The 27,577-nt window shown below is 40.8% G+C and overlaps 1 protein-coding gene across 4 annotated transcripts in view; it reads right to left on the reverse strand.

The window, feature by feature from the left end:
• Window positions 1-27,577, reverse strand: part of LOC131686301 (uncharacterized) — a 398,471-nt gene that overhangs the window by 232,358 nt on the left and 138,536 nt on the right. For all 4 annotated transcript variants that reach the window (XM_058970542.1, XM_058970540.1, XM_058970539.1 and 1 more), the window contains exon 2: window positions 19,174-19,906. In XM_058970542.1, coding sequence (XP_058826525.1) covers window positions 19,174-19,482 — 309 coding nt within the window. In that variant the 5' untranslated portion in view covers window positions 19,483-19,906. The remainder of the gene's footprint in view (window positions 1-19,173; window positions 19,907-27,577) is intronic.

Below are 27,577 nucleotides of genomic sequence, written 5' to 3' on the forward strand. Positions count from 1 at the left end.
GTTCGAAGTGAGGAATTTGAAGTCGAAATTCGGAGTTTGGAATTGGAGTTCGAAATCGGAATTCCGAGTTCGTTGTAGAAGTTCGCAATTTGGAATACGGGGACGAAATTCGGATTTCTAGGTAGGAATTCGAAGTCGGAGTTCGAAATCGGAATTCGATGTTTGGAATTAGGAGTCGGAATTCGATGTTTGGAATTAGGAGTCGGAATTACGAATTCGGAATCGAAATTCGAAGTTGGAAGATCGGTGTTTGGAATCAAAGCTCGGAGTAGGAATTCGAATTCGGAATTGGAGTTAGAAATCGAAATTTAAAGTCAAAATTCGGAGCTTTAAATGGAAATTGGGAATCGAAATTCGGGGTTTGAATTCGGAATTCGAAGTTTGATATCGATATTAAGAGCTCGAAATGGGAATTTCGATTTTGAATTCGCCGTTCGGAATCGAAATTCGAAATCGGAATTCATGGTTCGAAAAATCGGTGTACGAAATCGAAATTCGTAATCCGATTCGGGATTTAAAATAGGAATTCGGAGTTGAAGTTCGAAATCGAAACTCGGAGTCGGCTTTCGAAGTCAGAATCGAAATTCGGAGTCGGAGTTCGAAATCGAAACTCGGAGTAGGAGTTCGAATTTCGAAGTTGGAATTCGAAGTCGCAATTCGAAGTTGGAATTCGGAGTCGCAATTCGAAGTTGGAATTCGGAATTGGAGTTCGGAATTGGAGTTCGGAGATGGTATTCGGAGTTGGAATTCGAAGTTGAAATTCGGAGTTGGAATTCGGAGTTGGAATTCGAAGTTGGAGTTCAAAGTTGGAATGAGTTGGAATTCGGAGTTGGGCTTCGAAGTTGGAAACTGACGTTGGCATTTGGAGTTTGAGCTGAATTTCGGAATTGGAATTCCGAGTTGGAATACGGAGTTCGAGCTCGGAGTTGGAATTTTAAGTTGGAATTCTGAATTGGAGTTTAGAGTTGGAATTCAGAATTGGAATTCAAAGTAGGAACTCGGATTTGTAATTTGGAGTCGAAATTCGGAGTTGGAATTCAGAGTTGGAATTCAGAGTTGGAATTCAGAGTTGGAATTCAGAGTTGGAATTCAGAGTTGGAATTCAGAGTTGGAATTCAGAGTTGGAATTCAGAGTTGGAATTCAGAGTTGGAATTCAGAGTTGGAATTCAGAGTTGGAATTCAGAGTTGGAATTCAGAGTTGGAATTCAGAGTTGGAATTCAGAGTTGGAATTCAGAGTTGGAATTCAGAGTTGGAATTCAGAGTTGGAATTCAGAGTTGGAATTCAGAGTTGGAATTCAGAGTTGGAATTCAGAGTTGGAATTCAGAGTTGGAATTCAGAGTTGGAATTCAGAGTTGGAATTCAGAGTTGGAATTCAGAGTTGGAATTCAGAGTTGGAATTCAGAGTTGGAATTCAGAGTTGGAATTCAGAGTTGGAATTCAGAGTTGGAATTCAGAGTTGGAATTCAGAGTTGGAATTCAGAGTTGGAATTCAGAGTTGGAATTCAGAGTTGGAATTCAGAGTTGGAATTCAGAGTTGGAATTCAGAGTTGGAATTCAGAGTTGGAATTCAGAGTTGGAATTCAGAGTTGGAATTCAGAGTTGGAATTCAGAGTTGGAATTCAGAGTTGGAATTCAGAGTTGGAATTCAGAGTTGGAATTCAGAGTTGGAATTCAGAGTTGGAATTCAGAGTTGGAATTCAGAGTTGGAATTCAGAGTTGGAATTCAGAGTTGGAATTCAGAGTTGGAATTCAGAGTTGGAATTCAGAGTTGGAATTCAGAGTTGGAATTCAGAGTTGGAATTCAGAGTTGGAATTCAGAGTTGGAATTCAGAGTTGGAATTCAGAGTTGGAATTCAGAGTTGGAATTCAGAGTTGGAATTCAGAGTTGGAATTCAGAGTTGGAATTCAGAGTTGGAATTCAGAGTTGGAATTCAGAGTTGGAATTCAGAGTTGGAATTCAGAGTTGGAATTCAGAGTTGGAATTCAGAGTTGGAATTCAGAGTTGGAATTCAGAGTTGGAATTCAGAGTTGGAATTCAGAGTTGGAATTCAGAGTTGGAATTCAGAGTTGGAATTCAGAGTTGGAATTCAGAGTTGGAATTCAGAGTTGGAATTCAGAGTTGGAATTCAGAGTTGGAATTCAGAGTTGGAATTCAGAGTTGGAATTCAGAGTTGGAATTCAGAGTTGGAATTCAGAGTTGGAATTCAGAGTTGGAATTCAGAGTTGGAATTCAGAGTTGGAATTCAGAGTTGGAATTCAGAGTTGGAATTCAGAGTTGGAATTCAGAGTTGGAATTCAGAGTTGGAATTCAGAGTTGGAATTCAGAGTTGGAATTCAGAGTTGGAATTCAGAGTTGGAATTCAGAGTTGGAATTCAGAGTTGGAATTCAGAGTTGGAATTCAGAGTTGGAATTCAGAGTTGGAATTCAGAGTTGGAATTCAGAGTTGGAATTCAGAGTTGGAATTCAGAGTTGGAATTCAGAGTTGGAATTCAGAGTTGGAATTCAGAGTTGGAATTCAGAGTTGGAATTCAGAGTTGGAATTCAGAGTTGGAATTCAGAGTTGGAATTCAGAGTTGGAATTCAGAGTTGGAATTCAGAGTTGGAATTCAGAGTTGGAATTCAGAGTTGGAATTCAGAGTTGGAATTCAGAGTTGGAATTCAGAGTTGGAATTCAGAGTTGGAATTCAGAGTTGGAATTCAGAGTTGGAATTCAGAGTTGGAATTCAGAGTTGGAATTCAGAGTTGGAATTCAGAGTTGGAATTCAGAGTTGGAATTCAGAGTTGGAATTCAGAGTTGGAATTCAGAGTTGGAATTCAAAGTTGGAATTTGGAGTTGGAAATCGGAGTCGGAAATCGGAGTTGAAATTCGGAATTCGACGTTCGAATTCGAAATTCGAAGCCGGAATTCAGAGTTCGAAGTCGGATATAGAATTCCAAATCGGAATTCTGAGCTCGAAATCAAACAGCGGAATTCGGAGTTGGAATAGTTCGGGACTTAAATTTGGAGTTGGATTTCGAAGTTGTAATTCAAAGTTCGAATTCGGAGTTGGATTTCGAAGTTGGAATTCGGAGTCTTAATTCAAAATTGGAGTTTGTAGCTGAAATTCGGAATTGTAATTCGAAGATGGAATTCCGAATTGGAGTTCGAAGATGGAATTCGGAGTTGAAATGAATTCCGTGCTGGAATGAATTCGGAGTTGGAATTCGAAGTTGGAATTCAAAGTTGGAATACGAAGTTGGACCTCGGATTTGCAATTTGGAGTTGAAATTCGGAATTGGAATTCGGAGTTGAAATTTTGAGTTGGAATTAGGAACTGGAATTTAAAGCATGAATTCGGAATTGAAATTTGGAGTCGGAGTACGGAGCTGATATTCTGAGTTGGAATTCGGAATTTTAATTCGGAGTTGAAAATATTGAGTTGGAATATCGGAATGAGTTGCATTTCGGAGTTGAAATCGGAGTTGGAGTTTGGAGTTGAATTTTGGAATTTTGAGTTGGAATTCGGAATTGGTATTCGAAGTTGGAACTCGGATTTGTAATTTGGAGTATTCGAAATTGGAAATCGAAGTTGGAACTTTGAGTTGGAATTTGAAGTTGAAATTTGGAGTTGGAGTACGAAGTACGGAGCTGAAATTCGGAGTTGGAATTCGGAATCGGAATTCGGAATTGGAATTCTGAGTTTGAGATCGAAGTTTGAGATCGAAGTTTGAGATCGGAGTTTGAGATCGGAGTTTGAATTCGGAGTTCAAAATAGGAATTCGAAGGTCATAATCGTAATTCTGAGTCGGAATTCGGGTTCTGAAATCTGAATTAGAAGTTTGAAATCGGAATTCGAACACGGAATTGGGAGCCGAAATTCGGAAATTGAAAATGGAGCTCGGAGACGGACTGCGGAGTCGGATTTCAAAATTAGAATTCGGACTCAAAATGTGGAGTTTTGAGTCCTGATTCGGAACTTTGAGTTCGAGAGTCCGAGTTCAATATTGGAATTTCGAAATTCAGGGTCGGAATTTGTAATTTGAAATCGGGATCTGGTACCGGAATTCGGAGTTCGAAATCGTAAATTGAAATTCGGTATTATAGTCGTAGTCACAATTCGGAATTATAAATCGGAGTCAAAGCTCGAAATGGGAATCGAAATTTGGAGTCGGCATTCGGAGTTCGAAATTGGAATTCGGAGCTAGAATTCGAAATCTGCATTCGAAGCCGACATTTGGAGTTCGGAGGTGGACTTCATAGTCGGAACTTGGAGATCGAAATTAGAATTCAGATTCGAAAACGAAAATTGGATAATTCGGAGCCGGAACTCCGAGTTCGAAATCGTAATTTGGAGCCGGAGCTCGAAATCGAAAATCCGTGTTCGAAATCGAAAATCCGCGTTCGAAATCGGAATTCGAAGTTCCAAATTGAAATTCTGAGTCGTGATTCGAAGTTTCAATCGGAATTCGGAGCAGAAATTCAGAGTTCGAAATCGGAAATCCGAATTCGAAATCGGATCTCGGGATTCTAAATCGGAATTCGAAGTCGTAATTTGGCATTTTTTCGGAGTCGGAATTTGGAGTTCAAAATCAGAGTTCGAAGTTAAAAATCGAAGTTCGAAGCTGGTGTGCGGAGTTCGAAATCGAAATTATATGTATGCGAAAAACGAAATTTGGAATCGGTGTTTGAACTTCGGAAATCGTAATTGGAAGTCGCGAGTACGAAATTGGATTTCCGAGTCGGTGGTCGAAGTTCCAAATTAAAATTGAAATTCGTAGTCGAGATTCAGAGTTCGGAATCGGAAATGGAAGTCGAAAAGGGGAATCAAAATTCAGAAACAAAGTTCGGACACCCGGAGGATCGATTCCGGATCCGACCAAGAATTTCGATCGCGATTTTGAATTCGATTTAATATTTTGCGTTCAACGCCAGCCAAGCCGATGTCATCCACGAAGCCAAGAAGCGTGTAAGATCTTGTGATGATGCTTGCAGACCCTAACCAACCAACCTCCAAAGAGGGGCCACATTTCAACCGAAATAACCAGAGATAATCCCCAGAATAACGCTAATCGTTTCCCAAATCGCAAACCACCGGCGAACAAAGTGTTAATCTACCTATACACTTCCCCGGACCGGCGGGCCCCCCCGACCCGACCGACTCCCAACCGGTGCAACAGCATGAGATACCCCGGCAGGACGGGTTTGCTGTTGCACTAATCTCAGCACCCAATGAGCTCGAGATTATTTATGGTTGTCTTAAATAACTGAAAGGCATTGCGCTTAGAGGTTCTTCTCTTATGGCATTTTCGTTTTTGACAGTGCACTACACTGGTGTAGTCGGTGCTACACTCATTCAAACTTGGGTGTAATCAGTCTATCTCTTTCTTTGCACTACACCGGTGTAGTACCAAGAAAAAACGAAAACGCTATTATTTTTCGTTGTTGTTGTTGTTGCTTGGAAACGAGCCGTCAGAAACATTGATTTAGACAGGGAAGCAACAGTTTTGCTCGCAACAAGGGCGCACCAACTGGAAGAATCAGGCAGAAATCAAACCGTGTTCGTGACCATTATTCACGTAAACACACACGCACACACACTTGTCTCGTCTTTCGACGACCGACCGACCGACGACGTGCGCCGCGATTCTCAAATAACGAGAGACTAAATTGTTTCCAGCCATGGACAGAAGCGGCAGCAACCCATTCCAAACAATCATATTGTCATAACGAATGAAATTTTATGGATTCGAAGCGAAGTGGAAATTTACGAGACGTTATGGTGCAATTTAGCTGAATTTGTGCATGCGTTTTGTGGTCCCCCCCCCCCCCCCCCCCTTCCCCTTCTGCCGTCTATACCACGGGGAGGTTGGTTGTGTGAACTGAGTTGCGTTCATTTGTCGCGCCTACTGTGTTGATGCTGCCTGCTTGAATTTAGGCTGATCGGTATTTTCAATAATATTTCATTTTATTGTTATTGTTTTTATTGTCATCGTTTCGCGTCGTTTCGGAGTCCATTATCAAATTTTGTAATGCCATTATGTCGTCTACTGGGAATTATACGGTTGTTTTTTTCAGACACGAAGGGTGAGTACTGTCTGGTTTCGATTTTTTATTAGATTGAAGAAAACTATCAAATGTTAATTTTTTCCAGGTAAAAGCTTTCTGAAAAAAACTTGAACATTTGTTACGACTTCATTTTCTATCATTCAAACGTTAATCAAAATGGAACGAACTAGTTTTATGACCGACCGATTATAGTCAAAGGATGACCCAACAGCAACACATCTATCGATCGCCTGTCAATGCGAAACAGTGAAATGTTTTTCAGAGGATGATCTTCGTTTGGCAAATCGTTTAGATAATTGACAAGTTGTGCAATAGTAAGATGATTAAGCCATGGGCAGGAAACCTCACCCGATTAGGCAATCCAATCCTGTCCCGGGTGGCATAACGGTACAGCCACACACACACACGTTCAAGTCGATAATAACCACACAACCCGAAGCTACTAAATGGCGAAAAACGATGTCCGACTAATGCAAAACAAATGACGAACGATCGCCAGGGGGCGCAGTTGCTACGGATTCGAACTCCAACTGATTTACGGACACCGGGTACCGTTTTCGGATACATATCGATGGAACTGTCAAATTGTGTAACATGAGTTAGTGATTTTTGGTTCAAAACAAATAACCCTTTGAACCGAGGTTATGTTACGACCGTACTGCTTTCTGAACTGTCTACGGAAAAGAACATTTCAAGAAATTTTCAACAAAGGAAGAAGCAGAAAAACTATCACATAACAACCGGCCAGGGGTCCACACAATAAATCCACGGCTCTAATCTCGGTAAAAGCGGTAATTTATTTCCGTGCTAAAGTCCCAACCGAAAGCTGTGTGATTAACGGGCGCACGCTCGTGCGTTGGGAGCGGGCGGGCGGGGGTGCGCGGGTTCTGTCTGGTGATGGCCCCAGCTGCTTGCCTGGAATGATCAGAAATTACTAACCACTCACTTCGCAGAGGGAACACGACACGGGAATGCGTGAGCAGCTCCCAGCATGCACCCCAGTCTCGTGCTTGTGCAGGAGATTTTGGTGTTTTCTTTTGTCGTAAATTTGGATTAGAGGCCGGCTTTGGTTTTGGGAATACTTGAATCTACCGGGGGGGGGGGAGAATGTATTCAATGATGACCGAACGGTTGGGATTAGGTGGTCAAAGTAGCGATGGAAGAACGCTCGATTACAAGTGGTGAAGGAAGATACTTTCGAAGAACAGAACCGTTAGTGATCTGGGTAGGCATTTTGTCGGTTTAGAATTTTCCGTAAAATTTAGTCATATTTTGACAAATTTAGACTTGATCTAGATAATTTGAAACTGATCTAGATTAGAACTATCTTTTGGCAAAAGTTCCAAAGAAAGTTTTTTCCTTCTGCATTTTTTTTTTGTTTTGATGGGTTCAAAATAAGCTTAAAAATTCATTGTCATTGAAATTCGGAATTCCAATGACGAACTCCAACTCCGAATACCGATTTAGAAGTCCAAGCTCCGACTCCGAATTCTGATTTCGAATTGCGATTCCGAGTTCTGGCCTCGAATTCCGACGAATCCCATTTTAAACTTTGAATTCCATCTCCGAATTCCCATTTCGAACTCCGAATTCCGATGTCGAACTCTGACCCCGATTATCGATTTCGAGGTCCGAATTTCGATGTTGAATTTAGAATTCCGATTCCAAGTGCCATATTCGAATACAAAATCTGAATTCCGTTATCGAACTCCGAGTCTGGATTCAGATTTCAACTTCGATCTTCCATGTCGAACGGTGAATTCCAAATCAGAATTCCCATTTCGAACTCCAAATTTCGTCTCCGGATTCGGATTTCAAATTCCGACTTCCATCTCTGATTTCCGGCTCCGATTTCGAACTCCGATTCCGAATTCCGATGTTGAACCCCGACCGCGAATTCGGATTTCGAATTCCGATTTCAAACTCCAAATTCCGATTTCGAACTCCGAAATTGGATTTCGAACTCCGAATTCCGGTTTCGAACTCCGAAATTCGATTTCGAACTCCAACTCCGAAACCGACTTCGAATTCCAACTCCGAACTCGATTCTGAGCTCTGAATTCCAATTTTTGAACAGCGAATTCCAATTTTAGAGCCTCATATTCTGACTCCAAATTTCGATTCCGGATACCGAATTCGATTCCAAACTTCGACTCCAAATTTCAACTTCGAACTCCGAATTCCTAGCTCGAATTCCGACTCTGAATGCCGATATCGAACTCCGAATTCCGATTCCGAATTCATACTCCGAATTCGGCGTCGTCTTCGCATTTCGATTTTGAGCTCCGAATTCCGATTTCGATCTTCGTTTTCGATTTCGAACTCCAAATTCCGATTTCAAACACCGAGCCCGACTACGAATCTTGATTTCTGGCTCCGAATTTTCGAACTCTGAATTCCGACTCAGAATCTCGAATTCCGATTCCAATTTCAAACTCCTGATTTCGACTACGAATTCCCATTTCAGGCTTCGAATTTCTACTCCGTACTCGAACTTCAAATTCGAACTCCGAATTTTGACTCGCAAAATATCGACGGAATACCGATTTCGATGTCCGAACCCCGATTCCGAAATCTGAATTCCGATCTCGAACTCCGATACCGAATTCCTATTTCAACTTCGATTTCCCATTTCTAACGGCGAATTTCAAATCCGAATTCCCATTTCGAACTCCGAATTTGATCTCCGGATTTCGATTTCAAACTCCGACTCCAATCTCGATTCCGATCTCTGAATTCGGGTCTGATTTCGAACTACGATTTCGAATTACGATTTTGAACTCACCGCGAATTCCCATTTCGAACTCCGAATTTCGAACTCCAACTCCGAAAACCGATTTCGAATTCTAGCTCCGAACTCGATTCTGAGCTCTGAATTTCGATTTAGAACTGCGAATTCCGATTTTTGAGTTCCATATTCTGACTCCGAATTCCGATTCCGAACGTCGAACTCGATTCAAAACTTCGATTTCGAATTCCGACTCTGAACACTGACTTCGACCTCCAAATTCCGATTCCAAACTCTGAATTCATACTCCGAATTCTGGTTTCGAATTGCGAACCCGAGTTCCGACTACGAATTCCGACTCCGGAGTCCCATTTTGAGCTTTGAAGTTCGTTCTCCGAATTCCCATTTCAAACTATGAATTTCGACTCCGAATTCCGATGTCGAACTCGAATATCGAAGTCCGAATTTCGATTTTGAACTCCGAATTCCGAACGGCGAATTCCAAATTCGAACTCCCTTTTCGAACTCCGAATTTCGTCTCCGCATTCCGATTTCGAATTCCGGCTCCGATTTCGAATTCCGGCTCCGATTTCGAACTCCGATTTTGAGCTCTGACCGCGAATTCCGATTTCGAGCTACGAAATCCGATTTTGAGCTGCAACACCGATTCCGAATTCCCATTTCAAACTCCTAATTTCGATGTCGAACTCCGAAAATCGATTTCGAATTCCAACTCCGAACTCGATTTTGAGCTCTGAATTCCGATTTTGAACCGCGAATTTCAAATTTTTGAGCTCCAAATTTCGACTTCGAATTCCGACACTGAATGCATTCATACTCCGAATTCGGATGTTGTCTTCGAACTGCGATTTCGAGCTCCGAATTCCAACTTCGAACACCGTTTTCGATTTCGTTGCTGCGACTTTCAACGAAATAGAGTAAAACACAATTTGTGCCGAAACGCCATCGCTGCACACAAAACACGCTCCATAACATATGCCTACTGTGTATAAATTTTGACGGCAATCGGTTAAGCCGTTTGGGAGTCCATAAATCACATACATACATTGACTTATATAGATATAGATAGATAAATAGAAAGATATCACGAATCTAACTCGCGAACGCATCATCTACTTGTGGATTTCAGTGCAGCGTACGATTCAGTGAAACGAAGCGAGCTGTTTGGGATACTGCTTGAATATGGCATTCCGACGAAACTGATTACGCTGATTCACAGGACGAAGAGTGGGTTAAAATCCAGCGTCAAAATACGTAGCGTAGACATCCAACACGTTTGTGATGTCAGACAGGTGGAAGTAAGGCGATGCTCTCTCCACACTATCGATAGCACGATAGGGATATCTGATGTGCAAAATATCGGAACCATCATCACCAGATCTTGATCGCAGTATGTGATATTAATTCCAAAACGGAGTCGAAATTTGGAGCTGCATTCCGGAGTTCAGAAACGAAATTACCGAATGCCGATTCCAAACACAGTCACAATTCCGATCCCACATTCCGACTTCAAATTTCGAACTACAAATTCGAAGTCCGAATTCCGACTGAAAACTTCTTTTTATATTCGCATTTCGATTTCATATTTGAACTCCAATTTCCGATTTTGAGCTCTGAATTCGAATTCGAATTCCGATTCGAAATTTCAGATTTCGAACTACAAAATCGAACTCCGAATTCCGACTGCAGATATCGATTCCAAATTCGAATTTTGATTTCGAATTTGAACTGCAAAGTCCGATTTTGAACCTGGACTCCGAATTTCAATTCAGAACTCATAATTCCGAATTCGAACTCCGAATTCCAATTCCTACTCGAAATTCCAATTTGGAACTCCGAATTCCGACTCCGTCCTCAAATTCCGATGTCGATTCTGATTTTGAATATCGAATTCCGGCTGCCAGCTTTGATTCCGAACTCTTAATTCCACTTCCGAATTTCGATTCTGAACTTCCGAAATTCTACTACGAATTCGAATTCCAAACTTCGAATTCCTTATTCTGTCTTCGAATTCCAATTTCGAACTCCGATGCCGCGTTCCGACTTCCAGCTCTGATTTCGAACTACAAATTTCCAATTCGAACTCTAAATTTCAATTTCGAACTCCGATTCCGAATTCCAGTTTACAACTTCGAATGCCGACTCCGAACTCCTAATTCCGAATCCGAGCTCCGAATTCTGATTTCGAGCTCCGATTATAGAGCACCGTATTCTGACTTCGAATACCGATTTTGAACTCCGAATTACGATTGGAACTCCGAATTCCGAACCAATTCCGATTTTGAAGTCCGAAATTTTATTCTGAGCTCCGAATTTCAATTCCGAATTTCGATTCTGACTCCAAATTCAATCTCCGAATTCCGACTCTGGCTTCGTATTCCGCTTTCGAATTCCGAAGTCTTATTTTGACCACCGAAATCCGATTTCAAATTCCGATTCCCCATTCTGGATTTGAATTACGAATTCGAACTCCGAGTTATGATGTCGAACCTCGAATTAGTACTGCGAGAAATTCGATTCCGAATTCGAATTCCGATTTCGAGCACCGACTCCGAATTTCAATTTCGAAATCCTTATTCCGAATTCGAATTCCGATTTTGAAGTTCGACGCGAAATTCTAATTTGGAAGTCCAAATTCCTACTCCGACTTCAAATTTCAAACTATCAATTTCGGCTCCGCATTCCGATTTCGATCTTCGAACATGGACTGCGAAGTCCGATTTCGTCTTCCAAATTCCGGTTCCGCATTTCGCTTTCGAAGTCCACATTCCGATTTCGAAATCCGAATTTCTAGAGCGATCTTCGATTTCGAATTTCGGATTCGAGCTCCACATTTGGCATTCAAATTCCAATTTTGAACTCCTAATTCCGCATTCGAACTCCGATTTCAAATTCCGAATTCGAACTATGATTTTCGAACTCTGTACTCAGATTTCGAATTCCGATTTCCAACTACGAATTCCAATTCTTGCTCCGCATTACGATTGTAACTCCGTATTCCAACATTCGATTTTGAACTCTGAACAATTCCGACTTCGAATTTAGATTAGGCTCCGAATTCCGACGGATTCGGCTCTCGAGCTCCGAATTCCGATTTCGAACACCGAAATCCAACTTCAAATTACGATTCCACATGCTGATTTCGAACTCCGAAATTCGCGCTAGGAATTCGGAGTTCGAAATCAGCAATCCGAATCCAAACTCCGATTTCGGATTCCGACTTCGAAATTCAATTTCGAACTGCGAGTTCCGACTCTAAATTCTGACTTTGAACTCCGAAATCCGATTTTGAGATCCGAGTTCTGACTCCGAACTTGAATTCCGACTTTTAATTCCGACTCCAAGTTCCAAACATCGAATTCCGATTTCGATCTCCGACTTCGAATTCCGATTTTGAACTCCGAATGTAGTCTCCGCATTCCGACTTCGATCTTCAACTCCGAATTGGAACTTCGACCCCGAATTCGAACTATGACTACGAACATAGCATTCAGATTACGAATTCCGATTTCGAGCAACGATTTCGAACTCCAAATACCGGGTACGAATTCCGATTTCGGGCTTCGACTCCGAATTACAATTTTGAACTTCAAATTCCACCGAACTCAAACTCTAAATTCCGTACCCGCATTCCGGTTTCCAAAACTATTTTCGGTTTCGAATCTCCACTTCGAAGGCCGAAGGCCAAAACACCGCACTTAAATTTTGATTTCGATCTCCGGATTTCGATTTCGAGCTCCGACTCCTAATTCCAACTCCAAATTTCAAACTTCGAACTCCGAATTCCGATATCGATCTTCGACCCCGAATTCGGATTTTCCAGCTCAAAATTCTGGCGCAGCATTCCGATTCTGAATTCAAACTGCAAAGTACCATTCCCAACTTCGAATTCGAACTCCGGCTTCGAATTCCGATTTTGAACACCGAATTCCGATTAAGAACTCTAATTTTCGATTTCGAACTCCCACTCAAAATTTCGATTTCGAGCTCCGACTCCGAATTTAAATTTCGAACTCCGAGTTCCGATTCGAAACACCCAATTCCAACTCCGAATTCCAATTTCGATCTCCGAGTTCCGATTCGAAACTCTCAATTCCAACTCCAAATTTTGATTTCGAACTCCGATTCCAAAATCCGATTACGGTTTTCGAACTGCGTATTCTGACTTCGAATTCCGATTTCGAACTCAGAATTCCGATTTTAAACTCAGACTTCGATTTTCGAACTCTCAATTTCGACTCAGAATTCCGATTCCAAATTCAAATATCTAAGCCCGACTCTTAACTTCGAATTCCTGCTCCATATTCTGGCTCCGAATTTATATTTCTTACTTCGAACAATTATGATCCCGAATTTCGATACCGACTACCGATTTAGAATTTCGATTTCGAACTCCGAGTCCGAATTAAAAAGCCGAACTACGACTTCTGATTCAGCATTCCGACTCCGGTTTCAAACTTCAAAACCCGATTTCGGCTCCGAATTCGGATTCCAAACTTCGAATACCGATTTCGAACTCCGACTCAGAATTTCGATTTTGAGCTCCGATCTCGAACTTCATATTATAATTCCGAATTCCAATTAGGAACTCCAAATTTGGATTTTCAATCCCTGGGTTCTAGCTCAGAACTCCGATTTCGCATCCGAGCTCCAAAATCCGATCATTTATTTCGACTTAGAATTCCAAATTCCGGCACCGAAGTCCGATTTCGAACACCGACTTTCTACATCGAATTTCCATTCCAAACTCCGAGTCCCGTTTCCAAATTCCGGCTTCGGACTCCGATTCGAAGCTACGATTTTGAATCCGATTTCGAACATAGCACTCGGACGACGATTTCCGATTTTGAATTCGTATTTCGAGCTCCGATTTCCGACTACGAACTGAGAATTCCCACTGAGACGTCCAAAAATTTGTTTCAAAATCGTTCAACACGGTTCGAATGATGAACGTTCGTTGAACGGTTATTTGGACGTTCTCCAAATTGGTCCAACGAACGTCCATCATTGGACGATTTTGAAACCAACCGTTCTTAGAGGGTTCCGATATCGAACTTCGACTCCGATTTCTAACTCAGTATTCTGAAGCCAAACTCCGATTTCAAACTACGAATTTTAATTTTCGAACTCTTATCCGGCTCAGAATTCCGAATTTACCTCGCAAACTTCGAATTCCAATTTGGAATTTCGAATTCCGACTCCGAATTCTTATTTAGAACTTCGGTTCAAAATTTCAATTTTTGAACAATGATTTCCGATTTCGAATTCCGGATCCAAATTCCGATTTCGAAGTCAAAATTCCTGTTTTTGGGCTCTGAATCCCGGATTCGAACTCCAAAATTTGGCTCCTAATTCCGATTCCAATTCGGAAGTCTGTATTCCGACACCGAAATCCGATTTGGAGCTCCTAATTCGAGCTCCGAACTTTGATTTCCGACTTCGAATTCAGAATTCAAACTAAGTATTCCGACTCCGAACTCCGAATCCCAACTCTTGAATTTCTAACTCTGGACGAATCCCGAATTTGTAGATCGGAATAGGAATTTGTAATCTATACCTGAATGTCAGGGAAGATGTTTCCCGTTTCCCAGTCCCAGTTTCGGAGATAGCGTTGAAGAGTGAGGCCACACAGTAAATTATCATATGAAATAGGACCACCATAATATCAAGATGATGCAAAGCATTATTAAAATGGATGCAATTTCTTCCTAATGGCATCTCACATATGTGCCATACGAAACGAACATAACCAAGCGAAAGTTATTCCCAATGTCAAACAGGTGCGAGACCGTACCGAGCTCGAAAGCAGAACCTTTCCACTCTCGATTCCCCGCAGACACATGTGTGCGAATAACACCGCGTCCAAATGAAATAAAAAAAGATGGGTGGGTAATGTCAGAGACATAACCGGAGTGAAGTAGAATACACTTTAGACCGGTAAATTCTGCTCTGGAATAAGCAATTTCTATGCGATTTTGTCGACTTTAACACATTCATAGTTTATTTGGAGTATTTTTGGAATTATCAAGTTGACAATTTGCAACATTCTTTGAAAATATTGTTGAACTTTTATGAATGAAGGCACGCAAACGAGCGTTTGACCGTCGTCCTACTACCAGCATCAGAGAAGTAGCAGATCAGCATTTTTCGCTACATGGCCTGTACCAAACAAACCGCTCGTAAGTCCACCGGAGGAAAGGCTCCCCGCAAGCAGTTGGCAACAGCCCCCTGGCAACCCTATACCATCATATGGAGTTTGACAGCGACCGACATATATGGGGCGGTATAGCTATAAAGCCCCAAACAAAGAATTATGTTCGGCACTATGCTCGATATTCAAGCATTCCACACGACGTTTTGCATCTTGTGGGATGATTTAATAATTTAATTTAATCGACATTTTGTAACTAAATACAGCTTCTAATCATTCGGTTCAAAATCAATGTTTTGCCTTTCATGGCAGTGATGCTGGCTGTACAGAGACGTCGTCCTTGACAGGGGGCTGGTTGGCAACGAAGGCCGTGTAAAAGTGCACCAGTCACGGTTGGCGTTAAGAGCCTCATCGCTACCGAACAGAAACAGTCGCCCTGCGAAAAATTCACAGCTATCAGAAATCGAGCGGGCCTAAATTGTGACCCAAAATAAACCACAAACCAACGAGTTGTTTGCAGGACCAGCCAATTATAAAGTATTATTATTATAAATGAAATTTTCCATTGCCTTACAACCTCCCTCCCCCTTTCCACCCGGCTTGAATAACTATCAATCTTGATGATGCTGTGCGGCGGGGGCACTAGTTTTTATTATAGTGGAAAATTTAGGTTTGCGCGTTTTTCCCAAAAGTTTTTTAGCTGTGCTGTTTTGAAGGAAGTTGTAGTTGAATTCAAAATAAAATAGTTTATTTCTATTGTCAGAGATGGACCTTCCAACGAAAACTAGTTTGGCTCGCTTGGAATCGAATTGTATGGACCAACCACTGCTTTCACAAAATCTGTTATTTTCAGTAATTGAACATTCTACATTTTTGTAAATTGAATCATTACACTAACCTGTCAACAAATCACACAAATAACTTTTTTATTTTGTGCCATTCTACTTGAAAGCGACGATATTGTTCACAAGTGGCTCACTTACCATCCAACGCTCTTGACAAGCCACTTTCTGATGCTTGTAATAAAATTTCAATTCGATTCTTTGTCGATACATTGATGGCCCTGAAAAGGGCCTGTTGTTTGGACAGTGTTCGGAATTTACTTGAAGCTGGTGTATATGGTAACAGTTTTGGTGCCATCTGAGACGGCATGCTTGGCCAACTCTTCTGACAGCAGCAAACGGACGGCGGTTTGAATTTTGCGGGAAATGCTGCAAACGAACTGCTGCATGCTGATGCTGCAAACGAACTGATCGTGAACAACAGCATGCTGAGCTTTTATACCTGACTACAGCACAATGTAAGCTCGTCCTTTTTTGTGTTGTCCTCAATATGTGTTCTTCGTAGCTCCACCCCTTTGTTGCTCGACCACATATTTTTGATAAAGAACAAATTTAAAATTGTGTTTCCAATACGGAGGTTATCGAACACTCAGGGTAAAAAGAGTAATCTAATACGGCACCTTGGTAAAATGTTTGAGAATTGAAACCTTTTTTTGAATGCGCCTAGTAAACACGAAACTGTAAACAAACACACAAATGATAACTTTTAATTTTGTTTCATTCTACGTGAAATCTACGATATTGTTCACAAGTAGCTCACTTGCCATCGAACGCTCTTGGCAAGCTACTTTCGGATGCTTGTAATAACAAAATTTCAATTCGATTCTTTGTTGATAAATGGCCCGTACCAAACATACCGCTCGTAAGTCCACCGGAGGAAAGCCTTCCCGCAAGCAGTAAGCAACGAAGGCCGTGTAAAAGTGCCCCAGTCACGGTTGGCGTTAGGAAGCCTCATCACTACTGAACAGAAACTGTCGCCCTGCGAGATATTCACAGCTATCAGCAATCGAGCAGGCCTAAATTGTGATCCAAAATAAACCACAAACCAACAAGTTCTTTTCAGGACCAGCCAATTATATTCCAGTAAGATATAAATGAAATTTTCGTTTTCCATTGCCTTACAACCTCTTTCCTCCCGGCTTGAATTACTATCAATCTTGATGATGCTGTGCGGCTGGGCACAGGCAGTTTCCATTATAGTGGAAAATTTAGGTTTGCTCGTTTTTCCCAAAAGTTTTTTGAGCTGTGCTGTTTTCAAGGAAGTTGTAGTTGAATTCAAAATAAAATAGTTTACTTCTATTGTCAGAGGTGGACCTTCCAACGAAAACTAGTCTGGCTCGCTTGGAATCGAATTGTATGGACCAACCACTGCTTTCACAAAATCTGTTATTTTCAGTAATTGTACATTCTACAGAATTAGTCAACTATTTCCAATCAGCGCAAAAATCGAAGGTTTTCATTCAAAACAACAGAAGATTTAGAAAACGTTCGATTTTTGTAAATTGAATCATTACACTAAACTGTCTGTAAATCACAAATAACTTTCGATTTTGTGCCATTCTCGTGAAAGCGACGGTATTGTTCACAAGTGGCTCACTTACTATCCAACGCTCTTGACAAGCTGATGCTTGTAATAACAAAACTTCAATTTCATTCTTTGTCGATAAATTGATGGCCCTGAAAAGGGCCTTTTCATTGGGCAGTGTTCGAAATTTACTTGGTGCTGGTGTATATGGTAACAGTTTTGGTGCCATCGAAGACGGCATGCTTGGCCAACTCTTCTGACAGCAGCAAACGGACGGCGGTTTGAATTTTGCGGGAGATGCTGCAAACGAACTGCTGCATGCTGATGCTGGAAACGAACTGAGCGTGAGCAACAGCATGCTGAGTTTTTATACCTGACTACAGCACAATGTAAGCTCGTCCTTTTTGTGTTGTCCTCAATATGTGCTCGTCGTAGCTCCACCCCTTGGTTGGTCGACCACATATTTTTGATAAAGAACAAAATTGAAATTGTGTTTCCACTACGGAGATTATCGAACACTCAGGGTAAAGAGAGTAATGTAATACGGCACCTTGGCAAAATGTTTGAGAATTGAAACCTTTTTTGAATGCGCCTAGTAAAAATGTTTTCCACTTCACTCCAGTTTGTTTCTGACCATATTTGCAATTTGCGTACTGAAATAAATCATAATTTAGGGTTTAACCCAAATAGCTCTCCAAGGAGAAACAGTCCATGAAACAGAAAATGCAAACTTATTCTTTGAAATGATTTTGGTGGCCCTGAAAAGGGCCTTTTTTATAATGATACAAGTGAGTTCTACCTTTTCAACTTCCAAATCCATACAAAGTGCGTCCCTGCCGCTTCAGAGTATAGACGACATTCATTGCGGTTTTGCGCTTGGCGTGTTCAGTGTAGGTCACGGCATCTCGGATGACATTTTCCTGCACACCATCAGCATTCGTAGATTAAATCGGAGATGCATTTTACACCACCACGACAAGCCAGACGCCGAATGGCGGATTTTGTGATTCCCTGGATTTTATCACGAAGAACCTTGCGATGACGCTTGATACGGGAACGCAAACATGATACCGCTCATTGTACCGTCCGGACGAACATGTTGCTCGTGTGGTAAGCGAGCACCTACTGATACAAAACAAGCTCGCGTGACCTGTATATATAATATTCCCGTATGTAATGAAACGCTTACATGCCCCTTTTTGACGGCTCTGCGTGGGATATGCTGGCAAATTGCGCATTTTCCTCGCTGTTTCCGAAGGATTTTTTAAAAATCCTAGTTTTGGTTTATTTATAGTAGTCGCACTAATTACGAAATTTAATACGAAATACGTGCACAAATTTCCGATCAGATAGTGCAAAAATATTGCAATTTCGTCCAGTAGAACGGAAGATACTCGCAATTCAAACCTGGGAAAATTTCTCAACTGAAATTTTTGAAACGGGACCCCATATTGAAACGTTAGAAGTATTCTACTTCAAAAACATCTCCACCTGACTTCTAGCCGGATACAGCACACTTCCGACGTGTTCGGGACACAACCGGTCGCGGTTGCGGGCCGTGCGGATCGCCAGGTGGGAAATAAAAAATCGGCAAACCAATGAGATCACCAACGAATTTAGTCCCACCACAATCACCCCGAACGGGGAAACCCTGAACCATTAATCTTCATGTTTTCGGTTTGGCAGGAGATGGTCCGAGTTTATCGTTCGTGTGTAGTTTGTGTGTGTGTGTGTGTGTGTGACCGAACATCGAACAGCGAGAACACGCGTTTGAATCGAATTTCGGTACGAATGTCGGGCAAAAAAACAAGGATGTTGGTAAATTGCTGAAATTGGTTTCGCTTGTTCAAACATACCTGATTAGTGTTCGGCGGGATCGACGATTGCGATGGTGGCGGCGGTGGCGGATGCTGTACTCCAGGATGATGATGTTGCTGCTGTTGTTGGGACTGTTGACTAACATATTGTTGCAAGTGATGGTTCTGTTGTTGTTGCTGTTGATGTTGTTGCTGGGAAGGAGCCGAGTGGTGCACTATTGCCTGCGTCGTAGTTCGGGGCGGGGGAACCGGTTGAAGCGATGAAGTTCGCACGGCTGGCACCGGAGGACCTTGCGTGGCATTAGCTCCTCCACCCGTCTGTGTTCCACTTGGGCTTATTTCTGCCATTGCTCGATTCAACTCTCGATTGATCCACTTCCGGTCCCAGTTGGTGTTCACGGCACGGCCGGCTCAACTTGATGGTTGCGTAATAAATAAAAAAACGACTCGGACAAGCTCGGGCTGACCCGAGGTGAGGGCTACATTTTACGATGACTGGCGCGATTGTGGTTCTACTGTACTTAATTTTTTTTTTCGTGCAACTTAGTTGCCGATTATGGTTTTACCGATTCACGGCTGCCCGCTTCCCGTTGCAGCGCATTGCGGCGCAGTGATGCAGTTCCGAAACGTTTCCAGTTTGCCATATATTAAAAATTCAATCTTATCACGTCTTTGCAGTGGGGAGGCCGCGGTCGCGGCCGCAAATCTTAATGCGCGCTGGTAATCCCAAATACGGATGTCTTCTCGGCGAAGGTTCGCGGAAAAAGGTAGCCTGAAAAAGGAAGAAAAATAAAACATTTAATTAGTGTCAACGACAAAAGGGTAAACCCATAAAACCGCACGACTTATTACTTTGGGGACGAATATGTGTACAACAGTGCCCTTCCAAAGGCAACCGGAGGCGAAGTGGAAATTAAATAATTACTTACACGCGGGATCATAAAACAATTAAAGGCTCGTAAAAATGGGACGGATTTTACGATTCGTTTTCAATAACAACACACTTTTCGCTTTGTAGACTGTCGAATCACTCCGATCCCATCAGGAAGGTTGTGAGAGTTTACAAATAGTAATTCCCATAAAAATTCTCAATGCCTTCTTTGTTGATGATTTATGTCATTTTTATCACACATTACTCCCCGCCCGGACCATTCGGCCGCATCTCTCACTCACAAGTCACTCAATAATCGGCCGTCCAGAGTGACCTCTGTGAGCAGCTGGCGTATAGTGTGCCATGGCATGTTCGAACTGCATCTCGGTATATAGAATCGAGGTCGTGAAACCCGATTAAAAAAGTTCAAAACTGTAAACAGTACAATTTTTTCTGGGAAAAATTTTCATAACCGTTTCGAACTTCTGCTAACAACAATAAAATAATACAAAATTGTTTCATTAATTTTGACTGGCAGATTTTACTCGGGACCGCCACTACTTTTACAGTTTTCAAACAAAACGACTGTTTTCCCTGCACATTTTCAAGATCACCACAACATTAAACATCAGTCTCGTTGACTCCCTCCACTCTTTACCCAACTCAACCCGACGACGGGACTAAATAAAACTGTGCGGTTGACTGTGTCGTTCGTGTCTCGTTTCGTCTGGTTGAGAGCTATTTTCAAAACATCAGCAACATTATGGTTGTCGATGCCCATCGGATGATAAGAAGTTCACTTCCAATGACGGAGAGCAGCCGGTCGGTCGGTTGGGTGGGTCCGGGTTCGTACTTAGGTTAGAACTGAAAATGAGTAAGGATTTATTGCCGGTTTCGGAAAAAAGTGGGCGAGTTTGTGGTGTGTTAGTAGGTTGCTGCTGGTTGTGTTGCTTTCTCGAATTGGAATTAATCAAACAATTCGGGAGGGGAGGGTCGTAAAAACGGTTGTAAATTTGAACGCGATCGTGTTGATCACGTTTTCATGGCAAAGGTCGCAATAAAAGTGTTTTTTTTTTAAATTTTCAAATCGAGAGTGGTGTTTTGAGACCATTAAACTTAACCATTATTTTCGTTTTTTTTGTTTGAACTTTGTTGAGGGGTGAACAATAAATAATCAAAGAAACCGGACCTCTCTAGCTAAGAGTAGACTTTTATTGACCTTCAAAATTATTTATACGAAGTGTAAACTTTGTTTTAATTACAAGTCACTGAATAGTACATCGTGGATATGTGTGTTCTGGATTATGCCCGAAGATTTTGATTGAGCTCATAATTCTGTCATATGAGAATTCGATATTCCACTTGTTTCAATTTCCATGCTTCATAGCCTCTAAAGCAACAAGAAATATCAGCGATTGTATTGGGATTTTCTTTTTGCGTGTCCGTAGTCCCAACAGTCGTTAACAAAAAAAAGTTTATCGATAAAGAATGAAGAATATCTTTAACTAAAATGAAAAAAAAAAATTCTTTGAAATATTATTCCTAAAAACCCGAAATAAATACATGTCGTCTATCAATACTTCTTTCTTTCTCTCTCTCAATATCTCTCTCTTTCTTTCTCACAAAACTGACGACGTTATCGAGCTTTATGCAAATATTGTTCATTTTACTGTAGACATATATTAAAAAAATGTATGGAAAGAACAGCTCATGTTTAAAAGAAGGAATATATCCACATAATCATTTGATTCATGCCAATATGTTTTTAAAACTTTTTTGTTGGTATCCAACGGGGAAAACAGACCAAAATGGTGAGCGAAACGAAAGCAATTTTGTGAAAAAATGCCCCGCCGACATTGGACCCTTTTCACAATTGCATTCGTTTAACTCGTTATTGTGGTATCCAACGGAAAAAATAGATAAAATCTATTTTTTCCGTTGGATACCACAAAAAAATTCCAATTCACATAATGTTTAGACTAATAGCTACAAATATTGCAAATACTAGAAAAAATCAACAATATTTAATTTAAAACAAATAAATCACATCCGCTACTAATCAGGTCGTGTCTATTTATCTCTTTACTACGGTTAGGCAGTCAAACGGAATGGGCATTCGTCTAAGTATTGCATTCAATTAAATAACTCTCAGGCCAAAAGTAGTCCGCTTAATGACTCATTCGGTTTTCGGTCAAACGATATTCGGCATAACGGCATTTGGCCATATGTCAATCGGCCAAATTGCATTAGTCCCAGCAGCATTCGGCCACATACCTTTCGGTAAAATGAGCGGACACCGTCTATTTTGATTCTCAATAGAATGCGATTTCCCTCCATTGTTGTGTATCTTGACGAAAATGGAAGGAGAATAAATCGTTCTAAAAATATTGCCTAAAATGACACCATATTGAAGCTAGCAAATAGTATGAATAATTCCAATAATGACATTCGACTTGTCTTTGTCTCTATCGATATTTTATATTGTCGGTCTTTTGTCCTTTCGACCGTTTGGCCCCTTCGACCCATGCCTTTTTTCGATATTTTATCCTTTGTTCCATTAGATAATTTGTCCTTTCGACCTTCTGTCCTATTCCCTTTCGACGTGTTGCCTTTTTCGATTTATCTCTAGCAATTCTGCATCCATTTCGATGTTTTGTCCCCTTCGATTTTACGTCCCGTTCGACCCTTTGTCTTTTCGTTCATTTCGATCTTTTTGACGTTATCATATTCGTCCTTCATTTGCGAATTTTTGCCTTTGCGAGTTTTCTACCACAAATTCTTACGAATTCCACGAATTCTTCAGGAGTCTACGAATTTCTCGAGATCTGCTACTTTCGCTGAATTCTATGAATCGCCCTAAAGCCTACCGAATCTCCCAAATTTCTCCCAGCGAATCCTCCCGAATTCGGCAAAATCGATCACGTTCGACGAATTCCAGATTCTTCTAATTTTCCCGGAATCTGCAAAAGTCACCGAATTCCAGGATATTTACGAAATTCAACGAATTCTGCATGTACCCAAATTCTACGAATTTCCTCAAACTCTTCGAACTTGGCTGCATTCTACGATTTCCTTAGGAATTCTACGAGTTGTCTTCCAAATTCGACGAATTTTATCGATTTCTTCGAAATGCTCCGGGAATCTATAAGTTTCCCCAAATTCTACGGATTTTCCCGAATTCTACGTAGTCCTCCGAACTCTGGGAATGCTGCTTTTGCCGAAATTCCCCAATTTTCTCAAATTCTCCCGAATTCTGCAAACTCAGCCGAGTTCAACGAATACCCCCAATTCTAGGATTTCCGTGAATTCTACGAATTTACTCGAAGTTTCTCTAAATTCTAAAAAAATCCCTTAATTCTACGGATTCTTCAAGACTTTACAAACTCCCGCGAATCCTAAAAAATCCAACGAACTCTCCCGTATTCTCCGAAATCAATTAATTTTCCCGAGTTCTACGAATTCCCCCGAATTTTACGACTTATACAAATTCCCTCGAGATCTACGAATACTCACAAATTCTACTCATTCTACTAAATTCTGTGAACTTCCCAGAGCTCTACGAATTCCGCGGATCCGACAAATTCCTCGAGGTCGACGAATTTCCCGAAAAATTGAGGGTTCCCCCAAGCGCTAGAAAATTCCGCCTATTTTACGATTTCTCGAATTACTACAAATTCCTCCAAATTCTAAAAATACCCTCGATTTCTACGAATTCCCCAGACTCCACTTATTACCTCGAATTCTACTAATTCTGTTAATTGACCCAAAATTCTACGAAGTATGTGAACTTTCTCAGAATTTTACGACTTTGCTGGTTTTCGGCGAATTGCTTCGAATTTTAAAATCTTTGCTATTTCTACAGAATCGCTCCAATTCTACGAATCCCCGTACTAAAAGTGCTCCTGAAACCAAATTCCACGGAGCTTTATAAATTCCGCAGAATCGCATGAATTTCCCCGATTTCTATCTATTTCCAAGAATTTTACAAATTCCGAATTTTTAAAAAATCCCCCGAATGTTAGAAATTCCTCCGTAGCCTTAATTCTACGAGTTCTATTTTTTTTGGATTCTACGAATTTCTCTAAATTCCCCGCATTCCCACGACATCAACGATAAATTCCACACATTTTATGAAATTCCATAGACTTTACGATTGCTACATATGCAATGAATTTCATGAATTCTACGAATTTTAATAATTCATACAATTCTATAAATCCATTTACTCTATCGTTCCTTTTAATCTTTTGTCTCGTTCACGTTTGCCACTTTCTATGTTTTGTCTTTTTCGTTATTTTATCCTTTCGATCTTTTGTAAGGGAATTATGAGTAAAACCGACACCCCGCGACTGCACCCAGAAATCAAATTTCATTTTATGATGACAGGTTATTATTAGTAAAATTATGTTGAGTATTTCGCGACAAATTGAATTCACATGGGTAGGTCAAACGTCATAAAAATAAACAAAACATTCAAAAGTATCGCTCCCGCTTGTTTGGATAATAGATTTTGTTGGTAGATTTCAATGTTTTAATCGAACAAAGGCTTAGAAAATCACCATTTTCTTTTTCTCGTTGGTTCCGAAACTGACGTTGTTTCGAGCCGTTCACGCTCTTCGAGTTTTTAATTTCCCTGTCAGCATACGAGCAAAGGTTCCAGCGGGGGCTTGTTACTCGATTTTGACTAGGTTATTCGTACCCAAACTGGCACTACAGGACGTTAGTACTGTATTAGAGCTGAATGTTCAATTAGTGGGATCTAAAGTTACACCAGTATACAGCTTTGTCAGCCATGCGATTTAGCAGATTTCAAATTCGATTCATAGAATCAATTGAAATAAAAAAGAATCATTGAAATCGTACAATTACATATTTCATAGAAAATTCGAATTCGTAGAATCTATAAACTCAGATAGGCCACAACATCAACACCCAAAATCTGAAAACCAAGTTGTGGTGTTACGTATAGTATCTATATATGTCCAAATTGTGATCACAGATACGTAGGTATGACAGCAATTTAGCTGGAAGTCCGCAGGTACGCACATCATGCACTAGTCAATAAACCAAATGAGAGATTCCAACAGATGGCAGCAACTACGACGACTGTGTTATCCAAAATCTTGAAGGGAACACCGGTTTTCTCTGAAATTCTTACAAACAATCGACGCCAAATTCGAAAATCTCCCCATAAGAAGTGTGACATATCACTCTCACTGTTCATATGGTTATCCGCCACACAGACACCAAAAAAAAAATTTAAAAAGTAGCTATTCTAACATTCGATAATACATTAGAGAATTGAGAGCGAAAAATACCCGCCCGTACACCGAAGTAATTTGTGCAACTTTTTATACCTCCCAATATTTTTTTTACTCAATGAAAAGCCCTGGAGAAGGCACAAACCGCGAGTCGAAACGTTCGCTACGACAAACCAAACTGGATATCTGATACCCTTAAATGCAATTATTGAAACGTCGTAGGATAATTTTCTCCAACAACAATTTTCTGATACAGGATAGCATTTCAATCGGACGATACGAGTTATGATCGGAGGCTAGTTTTCCCGGTTTTGGAATAGCGATAACTCTCGCTTGTCTCTAGTCACGCGGGACAGTATTCTGCTCAAGAAACCTGTCGAATAAATTCAACAAGTGTCTTTTTGCAAGGTCAGTTTAATTTTTCACCACGTGAAGTTTAATTCTTTCGGAACTCGGAGCATTTTTTTTTGTCGCGACAGGAGCGCATGTTCCAATTACTAGACTTTTTTGGTACTACGTAATTTGATAGTGTTGCTTTACAAAATCGTTTTTTTTTTTCGAAATTCGCACACGTGCCCCATTTTTGTTTGAAAAATTTCTTGCAAGCAATTTTTTTTTCACTTTATGCGTATCGAAGCATTCTTTGTCCCAGGTCGCTTACACATTTTCATGTTAGGATTTCGTTTCGCTTGAGCTGGCTCTGGTTCCTCAATAATCAAACCATCGAGAAATTCATATTCTTCGTTCGGCGACAGCTTTTCTGTCGAAGCAATAGAAGAGGAAATTAAACCTTCGTGTCGAAATTTTATTATTTCTAATAAATGCGTTGTGTTGGAATTGTACATTTCTAAAACCGGAAAGGTTTGACTTCGGTTTTGAACCAGATTTTTTTAGGCTTTGACTGCAGGCCCTTGCTTGGCAGTTTGGAAAAAAAGATTGTATACCTGGACCCTCCAGGTAAAACAAATGAGGTGCCTTATGAAGCTCTGTCAAAATAAGACTCATCCGAAAAGAGAATAGCAACTGCGATTTTAAAAATTTAAAGTCGTTTTACAAAAGAAAAACCATCGCTGATATGGATGAAATTTTGTTCCATGATAGGTAATTACGTTCCCTACCTACCGTCAAAAATTTAAGTTGGGCACTTTTAAGGAAAAAAATATTTGAAGAAAACTTTTCCTTGCCCAAACTGATTTTTTTTTTCAGTGTATTTTTTTTAATCGAAAACTGAACTAATGAAAGTCATAATCATCTCAGAATCCAATTTCCCAACTGATAATTGCCTGATACATGCAAAAAGTATCAGTAACGAATTTGGTATAGACTGAAACAAGGCCGAAGGGACTCGTTTAACGGAGATCTGGTACTAGAACACTTAGCGCACGACCAGACAACATGTTTAATATCGCGATAACCGCCACCACAAGTGCAGAGACCGCTCTCCACTATCTCAATACGCCGGAGATGGGCCTTCTACGTACAATGATTGTACATGACCCGAGATATCACCCGAATGCAGTCATGAGCCTCATCCATTCTCTTGGACTAAGGTTTTATAATACCTTTGGGATTCCTAAACTTCCATCGCTCCACGAAATTTGCCAAATTTCGAGTGTCCTCTAAGAAGAAATATTTAAAAACTCGTTGAAGCTACGCGATTTTTAATAAATATCACCTTCTAATGCCTAAATGTCCACTTCTCATTATCATTCTAATCCAAGTGTCCGCCTTCTCATGACCCGGAATGGAGCACTGCGAAAAAATTCAAACTAAGGTAATCTGCTATGATTTTTCAGGTAAAGTACTCGAAAACTTCCATGTTTTCCCCAAGAAATACATAGTGCTTTTCATGCTCCATCAAATAGAGAGAGCCTCCCGTAACTGTAACGATGTGGGCATGGTCGTTAATAGGTAATTATAAAACCATCAATTTTGTGGGGAGAATGTTGGCAGCACAGCCTTTTTTATGACTGCACTCAACACTAATGTCATAAGAATTAGCATAAAAGCGATGCATAGCTGTCATCATATGACGAACGTTTCGTGTATTCCAATCACAGGATGAATCGAATACACAACGTAGGCCCTAGCCACCAGACGAAACAGTGTTTCTCTGATGATCTGTCCGTTAATCCGTTGACGGACCGGTGCCAATAATCACGTTTTTCAGCTTTCATCAATCTGCACACCACAAAGTAGCAACAGACTGTTCACGGTTGTTCGCGTCGGGTACTCGTTTCGTCTGACCTTTAATCGTAGTGCAAATGCATTGTGTAAACCCTGGGGGGAAACTGTAGGGACTGAAACATAG

Source organism: Topomyia yanbarensis, chromosome 1, assembly GCF_030247195.1.
Source record: "Topomyia yanbarensis strain Yona2022 chromosome 1, ASM3024719v1, whole genome shotgun sequence".
NCBI classification, from domain to species: domain Eukaryota; kingdom Metazoa; phylum Arthropoda; class Insecta; order Diptera; family Culicidae; genus Topomyia; species Topomyia yanbarensis.